Here is a 14,550-nt window from a genome sequence, read left to right on the forward strand (position 1 = left end):
AGCTCCACTGTATGAATGGATGTCCATTGCGTCAGCAGATTTGTAGCATTGGATATGGCCCATTGATTGCCACAATGGCTCAGCTATATGTATGGTTCTGATTCACAGACAAGTATCAGTTTGGAACTAGACTCCTTGCCTTGACAAGGCATATTTAGATTGTAAGGCTGCCTGTGAAAGAGGCAAATACTACCCTTCTGGCAAAAGCTCTGAGTAAGCAAGGCTGCAGCCAGCTCTTAGTGAACAGAAGCTGTTTCAACATCTGGCAGCAAAGCTGGAGTCTGTGCCCTTCTAGAAAAGCACAGTTTGGGTCCAGGCAGTGAGAAACTGTCATGTGGGTGACTGTATTCAGCTCTGCTACAGCAGGAATAGCTGAGAAAAACAGGGCTAAAGTTTGCTGTACACATGCCTACCTCCTCCTAGAAGCGGCACCAGGCCAGTTGAGTGACTTGGCTATAAACCCATGAGCCAGCCATCTCTCCTTGCAGCTGGGATGCCCTGTGCACATATTTCCAAGGCTCATGCAGGTATAGATTGTTGGTTTTGAAGGCAGTAAAGATGGGATTTTACTATACTAAGCTCGAGCAAGTCAAAGTCTTGGAGCATCAAGTCAGTAAAATGGCAAAGGGGAAAGGGAAGAGCATTCATCATCAGAAAAAAATATAAATAAGAATTCTAAACCAGTGCATTCTTGTAAGCTGGTATTCAGTAGATGGTAGAAAAATACTGGGAACTGTCTGGATTTAACACTAATACTTAGCATTTTATGAAGCATTTAAAAGTATATCACATACATTATCTCATCAAACCTTAACCCTGCAAGTCAGGTTATTGTCTTCCCCATACTGCAGATGGGAGACTGAGAGAATAGCAGCATGTCTAATGTCTTCTCAACAACATGGCTAAGATGAAATCTGAACTTTGTGACTCACAAAATCACACATTCTTAGCCACTATGCTACACCAGCTGATATGTCATCTTAGAATGCCATTTTTAAAGCATTTATATTCCTTGATTTTAGTAGATAGTTTTACAAGCTGACAATTTGGTTTACAAGATTACCATGCGAGTGATTTTTTTTTAAAAAAAATAATCTAATTCTCCTTAGGACTTAGGGCAATATCCTACAAAAAACCAACATAATAATAATAATGTTTGCATGGTATCCAATATAAAAACAGCTCACATTTACCCTGTATCTGTGTGCGTAAGTTAGTTTTGCATAGGATTTTGGTATTTACTTTTAAAAAAATGGGTAGAGGTAGTCTTGCCTTAACCCATCACATGCTTGAATGAAGATGATAATGATATTAGATTTCTTACCCACCCTTCACCACAAGGTCCCAGGATGGGTCACAGCAAAGACACAATATTAAAATCAGTTTAAATTATTTATGATCAAAATAATAGGGTGGGTCTTAAAGTTTCAAAGGCCAGAGTAAAGAGGTGCATCCTGAGCATATGATGAAACCTGTACAATGTGGATGTCAGACATCTCTGTGGAGAGGCATGTTAGAGGCTGCCACAGAGAATGCCTTCTCCAGGGTTGCAACCCCCTGAACCTCTGAAGGTGGTGGAACAACTAAAAGGGCTCCCTCTACGAATCTGAACACCTGAAAGGGTCTGTAGGGAATGAGGTATATATTTATATAATCCAGTATGGAAGATACTTTCACACTCCGATTGTATATATGGTTCTTACATTTGTCAACCAATAGCACCAAGACTGGCAGCATGCAGTCTAATAGATTCTCAAATTCTCAAGTGGGCTAGACTTACCAAAACAGGTGGACATTTCCAGTGTCTTGCCTACAGTCCTGGCACAGTGCAATATGGGTTATCATCTGGAAACAGTATTTCTTCTGAACTGAGAGGATCCTTGAAGTGGATGTTGTAACTGAAAGTCCTTAAATTGATACTTGAAGCCCAACCAAGTTCTTAGTGAACATGTGGACAGTTCTGTTGCATATTCCATTCACATAATCACCTCAAAAATCTCTGAGCATGAGATTGCACTCAAATGTGTATTTTACTCAAGATTGCATAATGGCTGCATGGCCTACATTTGTTAGCCTGAGAACTTTTAACTCCCTGTACAGATAAATGCTCTTGATGTCACAAGATGAGGAGGCACAAAACCTTTAATTTCCCTTGGCATAAGCACATTTTGGAACTGAGCAACCCAACAGGTGTATAGCTTGAATTGGGCAGAAAACAATTTGCTATTCAGCGAGAAAGGAGAAGACTGGAACAAAGCAGTGATAGATAATACTTAATTACAAAATCCTGAATGCCTACCATTGGCACATGCAAGCAGTTAAGTGTAAATTCTCAAATATGGGATGGCCAATTTTGAAACATCCAAATGCAAGCTGGCAATCTTTTTAAAACATATTTTATTGAGTTCTCTTTTTATTATTTTCCCCATGTGCAGCTCTGATACTGAGAATGTTGGAAGGAAGGATGGATGTCAACACAATGCAGTGTTTTGGACCACAACTCTTACAACAGCTGTACTGGACAGCACCAGAGTGGGGAAGGCTGAAATACACCTTCTCATATCCTTTTTCCACACCACTAAGGATCTCTCCCAGAGGATAATCAGATTCAGTATTTTTCCTCAAAGAACAGTGGTGCATTTAAGATGCTTTTAAGATTAATATGGTAAAACAATTAGTACATTCACATGAACCCACTTCTAGACCAACATTCTGACATGTGTTAAGCATGTAACCAATCACTGGGTAAATTTGGGGAATGATTTCTTTTTAATGAGGCCTTCAATACCAGCTGCCAAAGTGAACACAGAGCAAAGTCTGTGCACAGCTCATCCCGCACAACAAGCCAATTTTGGTTACATTCTAAACTTTTTTCTCCATATATTTTAACTTGATTGGATAATTCTGGATACAATATCACCTTGCCCAATTACATCTATAGCATGAGCTGCTTTCTTGATCGAAAGTGAAAGCAAGGAGCTGCATAGTTTCATAGTATCCAGATATCTGGGTGCTCCAAGCCAGCAAATCCTTTAGAACTCTCCCATTTGGTAGGGTTCACATGTCAACATTACAGCAGATAGAAGCTTCTGACATACTTGCTCTCTTTCTCACTGACGCTCTGAGTTGAAGGATACCGATGGAAATTTTGAGCCTAGCTTCTTCCATTATGCTGATTATAAGCCCAGAAAATAATTATGGGGTATCAACTTATTTACAGCAGGATCCACAGTGCTCATAGCCTTACAACGTGTTCATATCATTTGCAGACAATTTTTCTCAGCATGTCAGCTGCTTTAACAGATGCGTGAACTACCTATATATTCCAAACGTAAGTTCAAGGCCAAAGTCTTTTTTTGCATGGTGGTAACTTACTATGACAACACTGGAAATTAAGGCTTGGCAATGGATAAAAAATCCTCAAAGTTCATTCAGCAAATTTAGGACAGTCACAAGTTGTCAGCATTCAAAGGAACTGGAACAGCATTCAACAGGAACTACTTTCTTCAGTACAAGCATTAAGTATATTCACATTGGACACAACTAATGGTGGAACTATAAACTTGTTCTTTGTAAGACTTTCCTCTTCTTCTATGCTTATCATGACAAACCAAGGGAAGTTCACTCTGTCTTTCTTTATTGGATGGAGATATATTACAATAGACAAACATATTACACATGCTATACAAAATATACATTCTGATAAGTGAGAAAAATATAAATAGATACAAGGAAAGGACACCTGCAAGCCAAGAGGCAGTGGTTTGCGGTGCCTTAGAAATGTCCAGCTACAATTACTTCGGCATTGGCAAAAGCTGAAGTATTGGTAGAAGTACTTTTCCCTCCCAACAATTTTAACACAGATACCTTGGAGAAGAGATGACTGAAGTATGTTTCAAAATTAAGTGCCCCTGCTCCAATCCTAAACAAAAATTTATAGAGCCTTTGATATTAGAATGGGTGGAAGAATTCATCCAAGTCAAGGAATTTTTCCCCTTTACAATTTATACCACACAGATGAGATACTTCACAATTCTTAGATCTTTTCCTCTGCAGCTCCTTGTGCACAGGAATATTCTCAATCATTCACTCAGCCCAAAGATCCAACTCTGTTGCTGAATCCTATCTCTCAAACCTGTGTGAATGACTTTACACAACAATCTTGCTATTATGGGACAGCACTGAAGTTGAGTAAGCAATGAAGTTTGGACTGAAAAATTTCTCTCTGTATTTATGCCTTTGAGTGTCCAGTGTAAGCACTCAAATAGTATTATGCAACGGGTCACTTGCATCCTGGCGCAGCTCACTCCAGGGAAAGTATGCAGATGCAGGATGAAATACTGCCAGTGCATGCTTTGCCAGTCTCTGTCCTAAAATCTGCATTATGCATAATAGATTTTCCATGGGTAGATTCAAGCTCTCCTAACTTGATGGAGAAAAAAAGCCTCAAGTGCTCATATACTGGAATAACTTTATATTGGGTAAGAGAAGAATGTTTTAACTGTCCAGGAGGCATGCACTATTGTACATGCAGAATCAACAAAATGAGATACCACTGCAGAACAGTCTTCCGTTACCAAACGATTTTAACCACAGAGTAACATCATGACACATTTCTGAGTAAGATTACAAAGAGTGATTCATGCCACAGTTGCCCTTTCCTCAAAAGAAGTGAAGCAGACCAGTTCAGCTTCAGTTGCTGCATAACTCTTACCCTTAAAAGGACCTAGTATTTTACAATGGGCTGTCTAAATGAAAGACATTTCTCTTGTACAACTCTTGGCTGAAGACCAAATCCTCTGACATTCGAGACTAAAATAAAGTGCTTATGTTCTGTGAATGATGGAATGGCCCTCTTCCTCCTCCCTGACCCCTCCTAACCAAATATTGCATATCTAGTAATTTCACTTTAGCTGCTACAGATCAGATATAGGCTGTCACAAACAATAAGGCAGCAAGGAGGCGGCATTGAGTGCTATACAGCAAACACCTGACAGAGATACAGAAGACTACACTTCTCTGCCTAGAAAAGAGGAATTAGGCTTCTTGTATACGACAAGCTGACTTGGCTTTAGACTTTTAAGACATTCTTGAAGGTCTCTGGTGTAGAGCCCTGTACAATTTTGGACACAATATTAAGCTGGAATAAGCAGCATGAGAGTGGCACTATCCACTACTGCCAATAAAATTGGCAAGGAACCACCGGATAAGAAGTTTACACTTGTATAGCTTAGGTGCCTGGCTGTGCACTCACTTAACTGAGATAAGACCACTGGGGATTCTTAAGTAAAAAGTACAATTATTCACAGCTAGAACCTTCATGTAACAGGATACACAAAGCCATAAGGGAACATCAGAATTCCAGCTACTAAAAGGAAGCCTGCAATTACCCAGATCCAGTCTAATTCATAATGAAAATTAATTAAATTAACTGAGAGCTCAATTGTCCTGGCAGGCCTTTTATACCCACATCATCTTATTATAAAATGACACCCAAACAGTTCAGGGTAATATTTTTTACTGGACTGCACAGAAAGATTAATGAGCCTATTTGGAGAACAGAAATCTGGCTGTGGCTAACTTGCACACATAGCTACAGTTTTTCATGTGTTTTGTTCTGACTATAGGAAATGCCAGACCATGTCTAATATAATTACCTATGATTACCTCACCAAAGACTTCTGAGGAAGCTTAGCAGTCATGGAATAAGAGGAGAGGTCCTCTTGTGGATAAGGAATTGGTTAAGAAGCAGAAAGCAGAGAGTAGGAATAAATGGACAGTTCTCCCAATGGAGGGCTGTAGAAAGTGGAGTCCCTCAAGGATCAGTATTGGGACCTGTACTTTTCAACTTGTTCATTAATGGCCTAGAATTGGGAGTAAGCAGTGAAGTGGCCAAGTTTGCTGATGACACTAAATTGTTCAGGGTTGTTAAAATAAAAAGGGATTGTGAAGAGCTCCAAAAGGACCTCTCCAAACTGAGTGAATGGGCAGAAAAATGGCAAATGCAATTCAATATAAACAAGTGTAAAATTATGCATATTGGAGCAAACAATCTGAATTTCACATATACGCTCATGGGGTCTGAACTGGCGGTGACCGACCAGGAGAGAGACCTCGGGGTTGTAGTGGACAGCACGATGAAAATGTCAACCCAGTGTGCGGCAGCTGTGAAAAAGGCAAATTCCATGCTAGGGATAATTAGGAAAGGTATTGAAAATAAAACAGCCGATATCATAATGCCGTTGTATAAATCTATGGTGCTGCCACATTTGGAATACTGTGCACAGTTCTGGTCGCTTCATCTCAAAAAGGATATTATAGAGTTGGAGAAGGTTCAGAAGAGGGCAACCAGAATGATCAAGGGGATGGAGCGACTCCCTTATGAGGAAAGGTTGCAGCATTTGGGGCTTTTTAGTTTAGAGAAAAGGCGGGTCAGAGGAGACATGATAGAAGTGTATAAAATTATGCATGGCATTGAGAAAGTGGATAGAGAAAAGTTTTTCTCCCTTTTCTCATAATACTAGAACTCGTGGACATTCAAAGAAGCTGAATGTTGGAAGATTCAGGACAGACAAAAGGAAGTACTTCTTTACTCAGCGCATAGTTAAACTATGGAATTTGCTCCCACAAGATGCAGTAATGGCCACCAGCTTGGATGGCTTTAAAAGAAGATTAGACAAATTCATGGAGGACAGGGCTATCAGTGGCTACTAGCCATGATGGCTGTGCTCTGCCACCCTAGTCAGAGGCAGCATGCTTCTGAAAACCAGTTGCCGGAAGCCTCAGAAGGGGAGAGTGTTCTTGCACTCAGGTCCTGCTTGCGGGCTTCCCCCAGGCACCTGGTTGGCCACTGTGAGAACAGGATGCTGGACTAGATGGGCCACTGGCCTGATCCAGCCGGGTCTTCTTATGTTCTTATGATGCCATGTTTACCCTTAACAAGGTATCTTCAAGCTGCTGTCGAGAACCCAAAATGTTAACACATGTAAGATTAGTAAGAGCAAATAATGTGTTCTTCATTACCCTGAGTTAATATTTCTTTACTTGCAGCTTCTCCCAAGAGCACCTTAGCTTTAGTCATGTACCATGAGAGACAATTTGGGGTGCAACAGCATGTTAGAAGTGTGACAAATTCCTTCCATGCCTGCTGTGCTAGCTGAAATGACCAAGCATTCCTCTATGGCTACCCAGATATTCATCTCATTAAATCTGAAGATCCGTGCATCCATATATAGAAGTCTTTCTAACCTTGAGAACACCACACTGTCACATTGTTAAATCTTTCTTAGTAACCATACATTTTGGAAAATGACATAATTTAACAGCTCACAGCCTGAGAATTCCAACAATAACTTGTAGACTACACAGGAAAACACCTGAGATACTTTAAGTGTGCCCACAAAATACATATACCTAACCGTGCTCTAGCTCCTATGCAGGCCAGCCCTACAATTAGGCAGAGTGAGATGGTTGCCTCAGGTAGCAGATGCTAGGGAATGAAGAGCAGTGATGCAATGTTGGAAGACAGAGCTGTGAGTGTCCTACGGCCTACCCTGCACCCATTAGACTAGCCTGTTGCCCTTAGGTGTGGTGGGGATGCTGTCCCATTGCCAGTGTTTAATTACCAGTCCAGCTGACTTCTGTACACAAAATGGGGGGAGGGAACGTTGTCCTTCACCTCAGGTAGCAAAATTGCTTTGGATGTGCCCGGGGATGGACCAATTCACATGAAAACCCCATCATGCATGATCTTTCCTTCCATTAACAGCTACTACCCACACAAAAACTAGAATATGGGAACAGCTATCACATAATGAAAACTTCTACTAAACAGGATATCATGTGATAGCTATAACCATTGTGTGTGCAAAACAAGATTATATGAACTAGCCTCGTAAGCGTTCAATTCTAGATAAAGATGATCTATCTTTAGTCTCTGATCAGCAGATGTCCAGATGATAGGACCATATGTAATTTTTGGCATAATAAAAATTTACATTTCAGTCCAAATGTTTAGCAGTGTATACAAAATATGTATATTATGCAAATATATTTACAACTGAAGTCTTTAAGCCATAGAAAGGGTAACATACGTTTGTGATTGGACACACTGATATGAATCCCTGCTAGTCATCAGAAGGACCAAATAAGTCAATCAAGAGCTTCCTGCTTACGATTACTGAGAGATCTTGAGGGGGCTCTTGAAAGTATATTTCTTCAGCAGAAAACAATGTTTGTGAAGCTTTTGGGGGACTGCTTCCAGGCAGACGCCTTCCCTTTATCATATCCCCCACTGTACTATTTCTTTTTTCCTGTCCACCATTCAGTTCATCAGACTGCTGAGTCTTAAGATGTGCACTGTAAGTGGAGGAGAGGTCTCTATCATTCCTCGCTCTCTCTTTGCTTATAGCATATAGTCACTGGTCTGGTCCTTTGATGCTGCAATCCTACACACATCTTGGAGTAAGCCCCATTCAACTCAAAGATACTCACTTCTAGACAGAGATGCGTAAGATTGCCCTGTAAGCTTCTGTTGCAAGCATGGAATATTTTTGGCCATGGGGCCAAACCTGAGGTAGCAAAGGTATTGTTGACTCAAAGCCTTCTGCTAAGGCTTCTTATTTTGATGTGTTTTATGTAGCTTCATGATGTTCCTGTATGTTCTGAGTCCTGTTAAAGTCAAAGTTATGTTCATGTAACCTGTGGCAAGGTCTGGGCGAAATAGCTTGCTCATGTTCACTCTCTGTTATGCTTTCACCTTGCAGAGCTTGAGGAACCTCATGGGTCTTTGGCTGAAGTGAGAAATGAGGATGTAATAATCCCACATCTTTATTGATGCCCCATAAAGACAGCTGAAAAGGATCTGTGGAAGGAAAATGAAAGACGACTGAATTTGTGACAAAAGCTCTCAACATGAAGGTTCTCCATCTTCTTTGCAATTCTGGCAGCAAGAGGCACATTCTTAAGTCAAATTGGTTCTTACTTTTTGGGAGGTATTTGTAATAAAGCAAAATTATTACTATAACTAACACACAAGCCCAAGAGTTATTCCATAGGCATTACAAGTGACTCCCTACAAAAACAACAGCACAAACATGTTCAGCTGAACCTACAAAAACCAGAACAGATTTCTAAGCGGTCTGAAGTAAGTGTGAAGAATACTCATTAAGGAAAAACATAAGCTGAAATTTCTGGAGTCTGTTTGTAGAACACTCCTTACTCCAAAGTTACAGAGATGGATGCAAGTCTGAAAGGGTAACAGAGCTAGTTAGTGGGCTTTGTGCAAACACACTCTTGGATATGTCAATTAATATGGGTAAAATATTGGTATACAGAAACAACTGTTCCTCTTTACTCTATACCATATCATCTTGAATTTATTTCAGAATGCAGCCATCTATTATTTGACTATCAGCTTTTCTGTGATATGCAGCATAACTCATTCATATAAATACTGAATAATTTTAAAATCAGGATATAAAATACAGCACTTACCATTGTTGCATGGTTGAGAGCAGGGCTTCCTCTCATGTATTCTTTCTTGATTATTAAGAAAAACAGACATGTCTCTGTCACCTGAGAGGCTATCAAGAGTGATGGCTTCATGCTGGGGGCACACTGGATAGGGCTCTTTGGACATCTGTACCATTAGGCTGGAAAGTGTTTGATCAAGTGGATCATCTTCAGTGATGTATGTATAAGGACAATACTCTCTGGTTCTGGAGTAAATGTTGGCATTGTCATAGCAATCTGAGCAGATCACCAATGATCCCGCGCCACCTAATGGAAGTAGAATAGTGGCAAGTTAGGATATTGTGACTACAGGATAATCACTATAAGACCTTACAAGGCTGCAGAAGCATAAACCCTAGTCTTGGCAATAGAATGATGGCTTGCAGAGATGACAGCCCTTTGAGTCAGTTGGCTTGAACTAGCTGCTGTGCAGGTACGTTTGGGAAACAACTCTGAAAGCATGAGAAAATCCTATCAGCAAGTGTCACAGTCCCAATGACAAAGTGTCAAGAAAAAGGTTAAGTGTTAGGCACCTATACACATTTGCCAACAGAGAGAGAAAGCCAAGGAAGGAAGGAACCTTTCCCTTCATGACAGAAAGTTTAAAAAGAAGGCAGTCAACCTAGTAGCACTCAGTGTAGCGGCAGATTTAGAAGCACAGGGACCCCTGGCAGCCTCCTCTCTCTCACACACACACTGCAGATTCACTGGTGCCAATCCATCACCCACACCCACACAGAAGGATGCAGGAAAGGAGCTCCCCCAGTCCAAGGCTGAATGACAGAGTGGAGGCCTCTGCAACAGCCTCCCCGGCAGCGCCAGACCGTGGAGGAACAGGAAGAGGAGCGCCACACCACAAAGCAAGGGACAGGCTGTAGGCTGTATTCTGTTGCTCATCATCAGAATTAAGAGGATTTTTCACCAGCCCCAGCCTGCCTCTTGCTCGTGGTGTGTTGCCTCCTCTTCCTGTTCCTCCTCTGCAGTCTGGCCCTGCTTGGAGACGTTGTTGCAGGTGCCTCCACTGTAATGGGGGGCTTCTCTCCTGCCTCCTCCTCCGTGGTGGTGGGGTGGCAGATTGGAGGGGGCCAGGAAGGGGCTGCCTGCAGAAAACGTAATGCATCCCAATGCGTCTCACCAGGAAAACACACCTGGTAGCACTTAATAAAAAAAAATTAAAACTAAGTCTCAAAAGACAAAAATAGTTATGAAGCTAGATGGTAAGCAGGGAGGGGTGTGTGTTCATTTCAGACACAATTTGGCTTCTGGACAGAAGTTGTGGATGGGTATTTGGTACAATGAGTGCCTGGATATTTGGGAAGATGCTTGTTCCCTTGAAGCTAACTATGGAAAGCTGACAAGAGAGGTAGGTAGATGAGACTTTCAGTAATGTAGTGAAGTTCCATGCTGGGATCAGTTAACACAGATAAGTTATGCCTTGAGTATGCACTCTTGCTTAAGAACGCAAAAAGTTTTTTCCATTATTATATCAAAGTCCAGCATTCTATGCAAGAATTCCAGCAAACAGCAGGCACTTGGTAGGCCACTAGAAATTGGCCAATGGACACGATTTACCTTCTGTCCACCTCTGATCAAGAGACTCAGGGCTTACCATCTGTGCCTTTGTGCACATAACCGTTGCAGGGAGGCATAAGTTGCTGGTTGCTTCCTGCCTCGGAATTACTATAGCCTTCCTGCGGCTCTGACAGAGTCCCTTGGGAGGATAAGTAACTGGGAATATCAGCAGGCAAATTTACCTCCTCTGAAAGAGAAAAAACCAATAGCAATACGATACTATAATTTTGTCATGGCAACAAAACCATCCAGCAAAACGATGTCTGTAAAGATGATGACACTCACGTAGATCTCACATAACACAAGTAAAGAAAGCTTACCTTGTATGGTTAGAATACAGCTCTGAAGAATATTTTTCCTTTTATTCTTTGCTAATGCTGATTTACTGTCATCTTTCACAACTGCAAAAATGACTACAATTCCACACTGCAATTCAACACCCCTTTGACAAGGCATAATAAACCAATATTCTGAACAATTGCTAGTTATGGTGGCAATTCCTCCCTCAAATTCTATGACCTCATTTAAAAGCTACAAGATTATTACAAGTAGCCTATTTTCCCTATGATCATTCACTGGTTTGTAATACTCTTCTGTCCATCCCCTTGCTCATTTGACTGTTTGCATAGTAAAGCCTTGGGGATTGTCTATACTAAAATTCCTATCATATTCAGAGGCTTTGGCACTACCTTCTCCATCAGATGTCAGGCAATGTTCCAAATGAAGAACATCCTGACAACTGGATCATATACCAAGGATTCTGAGCAGAACGGAACACTGGTCTCACTTGAAGGGTGGTTTTCCCAGGTATCATATAATCAGGTGAGTAGTAGCGCCGCCTAGTGTCCAAAGGCAGGAATGCATGAGAGTCAAGACATCGGCTGCTCCCTCTGGCTTGACCCCATTCCATTCCTGACTAACTGTACACCAGATCCGGATATCTCTCCTGAGACAGAAGACTCTCAGCCAAACATTAATATAAGGAGCCAGATAATAATATAGGGAGCAGCAAATATAACAGAGCTTGGCTCCGAACAGTAAATATACACAAACAGTAAACCGTAAGACCAATAAGACCAGTAAGAACAGCCTTAGCAGTACCTGCAAAGTAATATAAACAACCTGTCTTAAATTGAAGAGTTATAAAACAATGGCGAAAATTATCTCTAGAAAAGCTAGACAGCTCCCTCTCAACAGGGAGGGCCCCAATGGTATGATACCTGGGAAAACCACCCTTCAGGTGAGACCAATGGTCCATTTTCCCCACGTAGCATACCATCAGGTGGGATGCACCAAAGCAGTCCCAATAGGGTGGGCCCAAGCTGCCTAAAATGATGATAATACCTGTTGTAGAACTCGCCTACCCGATGAGGTGTCTGTCAAAGTGTAACGATCTACCTTATAGTGGCTAATAAAGGAATTAATGCAATGGGTGCATTAATTGCAAAGGCTGTGACATTCTGAGACACTGGTAGCTGCAGAGACTCATAGGCCATGGTGCAAGCCCACAGCCAAAGAGAGAGTGTTGAACTGGTGACTTTCTTCCCCAATGTCCTCGGATGAAATGAGACAAAAAGTGTCAGATAAAAGCATTTCCTGGGTCCTGGGCAGGGTGTCATGTACGTCCACGGAATACCAGGACTTCTCAGGGGATGGATTGGCTGAGGGCAAAAGAAAGACTATAGCCTGAATACAATGAAGGACAGAAGAAGCGTTAGGTCAAAAGGTAGAAGCTGAACACCACATCACAGAGTCCTTGTGGAAGACGCAGAGATGACGAGTAATGGACAAAGCTGCTAGATCCAATACCCTCCTAAGAGGGCAGCACCTGCTGCAATCAGAAGCATAACGATTCACTTTATAATGCCCAATGAAAGAGCTTTGAGTAGACAAAGACGCAGCTCTATAGATTTCTGTAATTGGAGCACTGGCTGCAAAGGCAGTCATAGAGCCTGCTGACCTAGCTGAATAAGCTGTGATGCTTTAGCGCACTGGAACATTAAGGAACTCATAAACTAGGGTGATGGGCCCAATGTCCTTGAAGGAAGGATACAAGTAAAGATTCTGTCATGGAAATGTCTCTAGTCCTGGCTAGGTAGACCTTAAGGGTTGGACGAACATCTGGAGAATGTCAGGCTTTCTCAAGAAGGTGGCTTGAATGAGGACAGAAGGTGGGTAGGACCATGTCCTGACTATCATGGAAGGTGGAGAACACCTTAGGAGAAGAAGCCCGATCTGTACGTAGTACAACAGAGTCCTGACAGGTGAGCATCAGGCTCCCTGATCAAAAACTCTGTGGAAAGAGGAGATTGCCAGGAAGAAGAGCACCTTGAAGGAGAGCAAGTGCAACAGAACACACTGCAGTTTAGGTACAGTTATCCATGCCAAGACTGGCCTTGTGAAAGAAACATGATACGAGGCCCCGGTAACTCTTATGCCAGATAGAAGTATGGAGACTCAGGCCAGCGGATGACCCGGGTATAGATGAAGTAACCTAGAGGGCCCCTCGAACAACTAACGGTCCAGCCATCTCTACAAGATGAGCCAGATAGGAATGAAATAAATTGAGACAAAAAACAGCCCTCTTAGTGAAGGTTGTCTTGGAGACAACACGTAAGAGATGCTGAAATCTCCCCACGCAGAGTGTAGGCTTCAGCCCCATATTCAAATCAGGAAGAACGTACCCCCTGAGAAGGACACCACTTGGAAGGCATGACCTATGAACTCTGGTAGATCTGGATCCTGGAGAACAGGATCATAGTGACGACTATCCTGAAAGAGAACCCACAACGGCTTGACTGCGGGACCCCGGGAGGTTGCCTGGGACAGAAGAGCTGGCCTTGTTGGCAACCCACATGACTCCATGACAGACAGACTCACGAGAACAAAACACCATGGTGAGGTCAGTACAAACACCATGGTCCATGAGGTCAGTACAAGATGGGAATTCAGTCAGGAGTAAAGGAGGCCAGGTGCACAGCAGACTGACAGAACAGTGTTGACTGCTTCCACCTTGGTACAACCAGTGAAAAAGTAGGGAAAGCTGGACCTACAAACCTTGTAAGGGAGTTGCACTCCCATGGCCCCACTTGTTATCTGGTAACCTGGACTACTTTCACTCCAGTGTTGTTGGTGAGATGCTCTGCCCTGAAGGGGTGTAGGGATACGTGGGCCAGGGTGAGACGCATCAACAGAGTACTCTTAGTATCAATGTGTGGGGGTTGAATACTTATGCAAGCAATATGTTTCAATTTTTTATGTTTCTTACAAACATTTCCAAACATAAAACCAATGTCACCTTACAATAATTGATTTTGCCTGACTAGGATGCAAGGAGGACCTTGAAAGCAGCATGGCTAGATGCACTGGATGCAAGGAGGACCCTGAAAGCAGCATGGCCAGACACTCTGGGGATGCTGTCGTGGAGGAAACGCCAACGTATTGTTTCCAGCAAACATGGCCTAC

The 14,550-nt window shown here is 42.2% G+C and overlaps 1 protein-coding gene across 2 annotated transcripts in view; it reads right to left on the reverse strand.

Moving 5' to 3' along the window:
• Positions 1–3,620: 3,620 nt before the first annotated feature.
• The window catches only part of LRIG2 (leucine rich repeats and immunoglobulin like domains 2), a 70,680-nt gene continuing 59,750 nt past the window's right edge, over positions 3,621–14,550 (reverse strand). For both annotated transcript variants that reach the window (XM_061631980.1, XM_061631981.1), the window contains exons 16-18: positions 11,123–11,272; positions 9,496–9,780; positions 3,621–8,863 (exon numbers count right to left, since the gene is read on the reverse strand). In XM_061631980.1, the coding sequence (XP_061487964.1) occupies positions 8,634–8,863; positions 9,496–9,780; positions 11,123–11,272 (665 nt within the window). In that variant the 3' untranslated portion in view covers positions 3,621–8,633. The remainder of the gene's footprint in view (positions 8,864–9,495; positions 9,781–11,122; positions 11,273–14,550) is intronic.

This window comes from Rhineura floridana, chromosome 6 (genome assembly GCF_030035675.1).
Source record: "Rhineura floridana isolate rRhiFlo1 chromosome 6, rRhiFlo1.hap2, whole genome shotgun sequence".
In the NCBI taxonomy this organism is placed as follows: domain Eukaryota; kingdom Metazoa; phylum Chordata; class Lepidosauria; order Squamata; family Rhineuridae; genus Rhineura; species Rhineura floridana.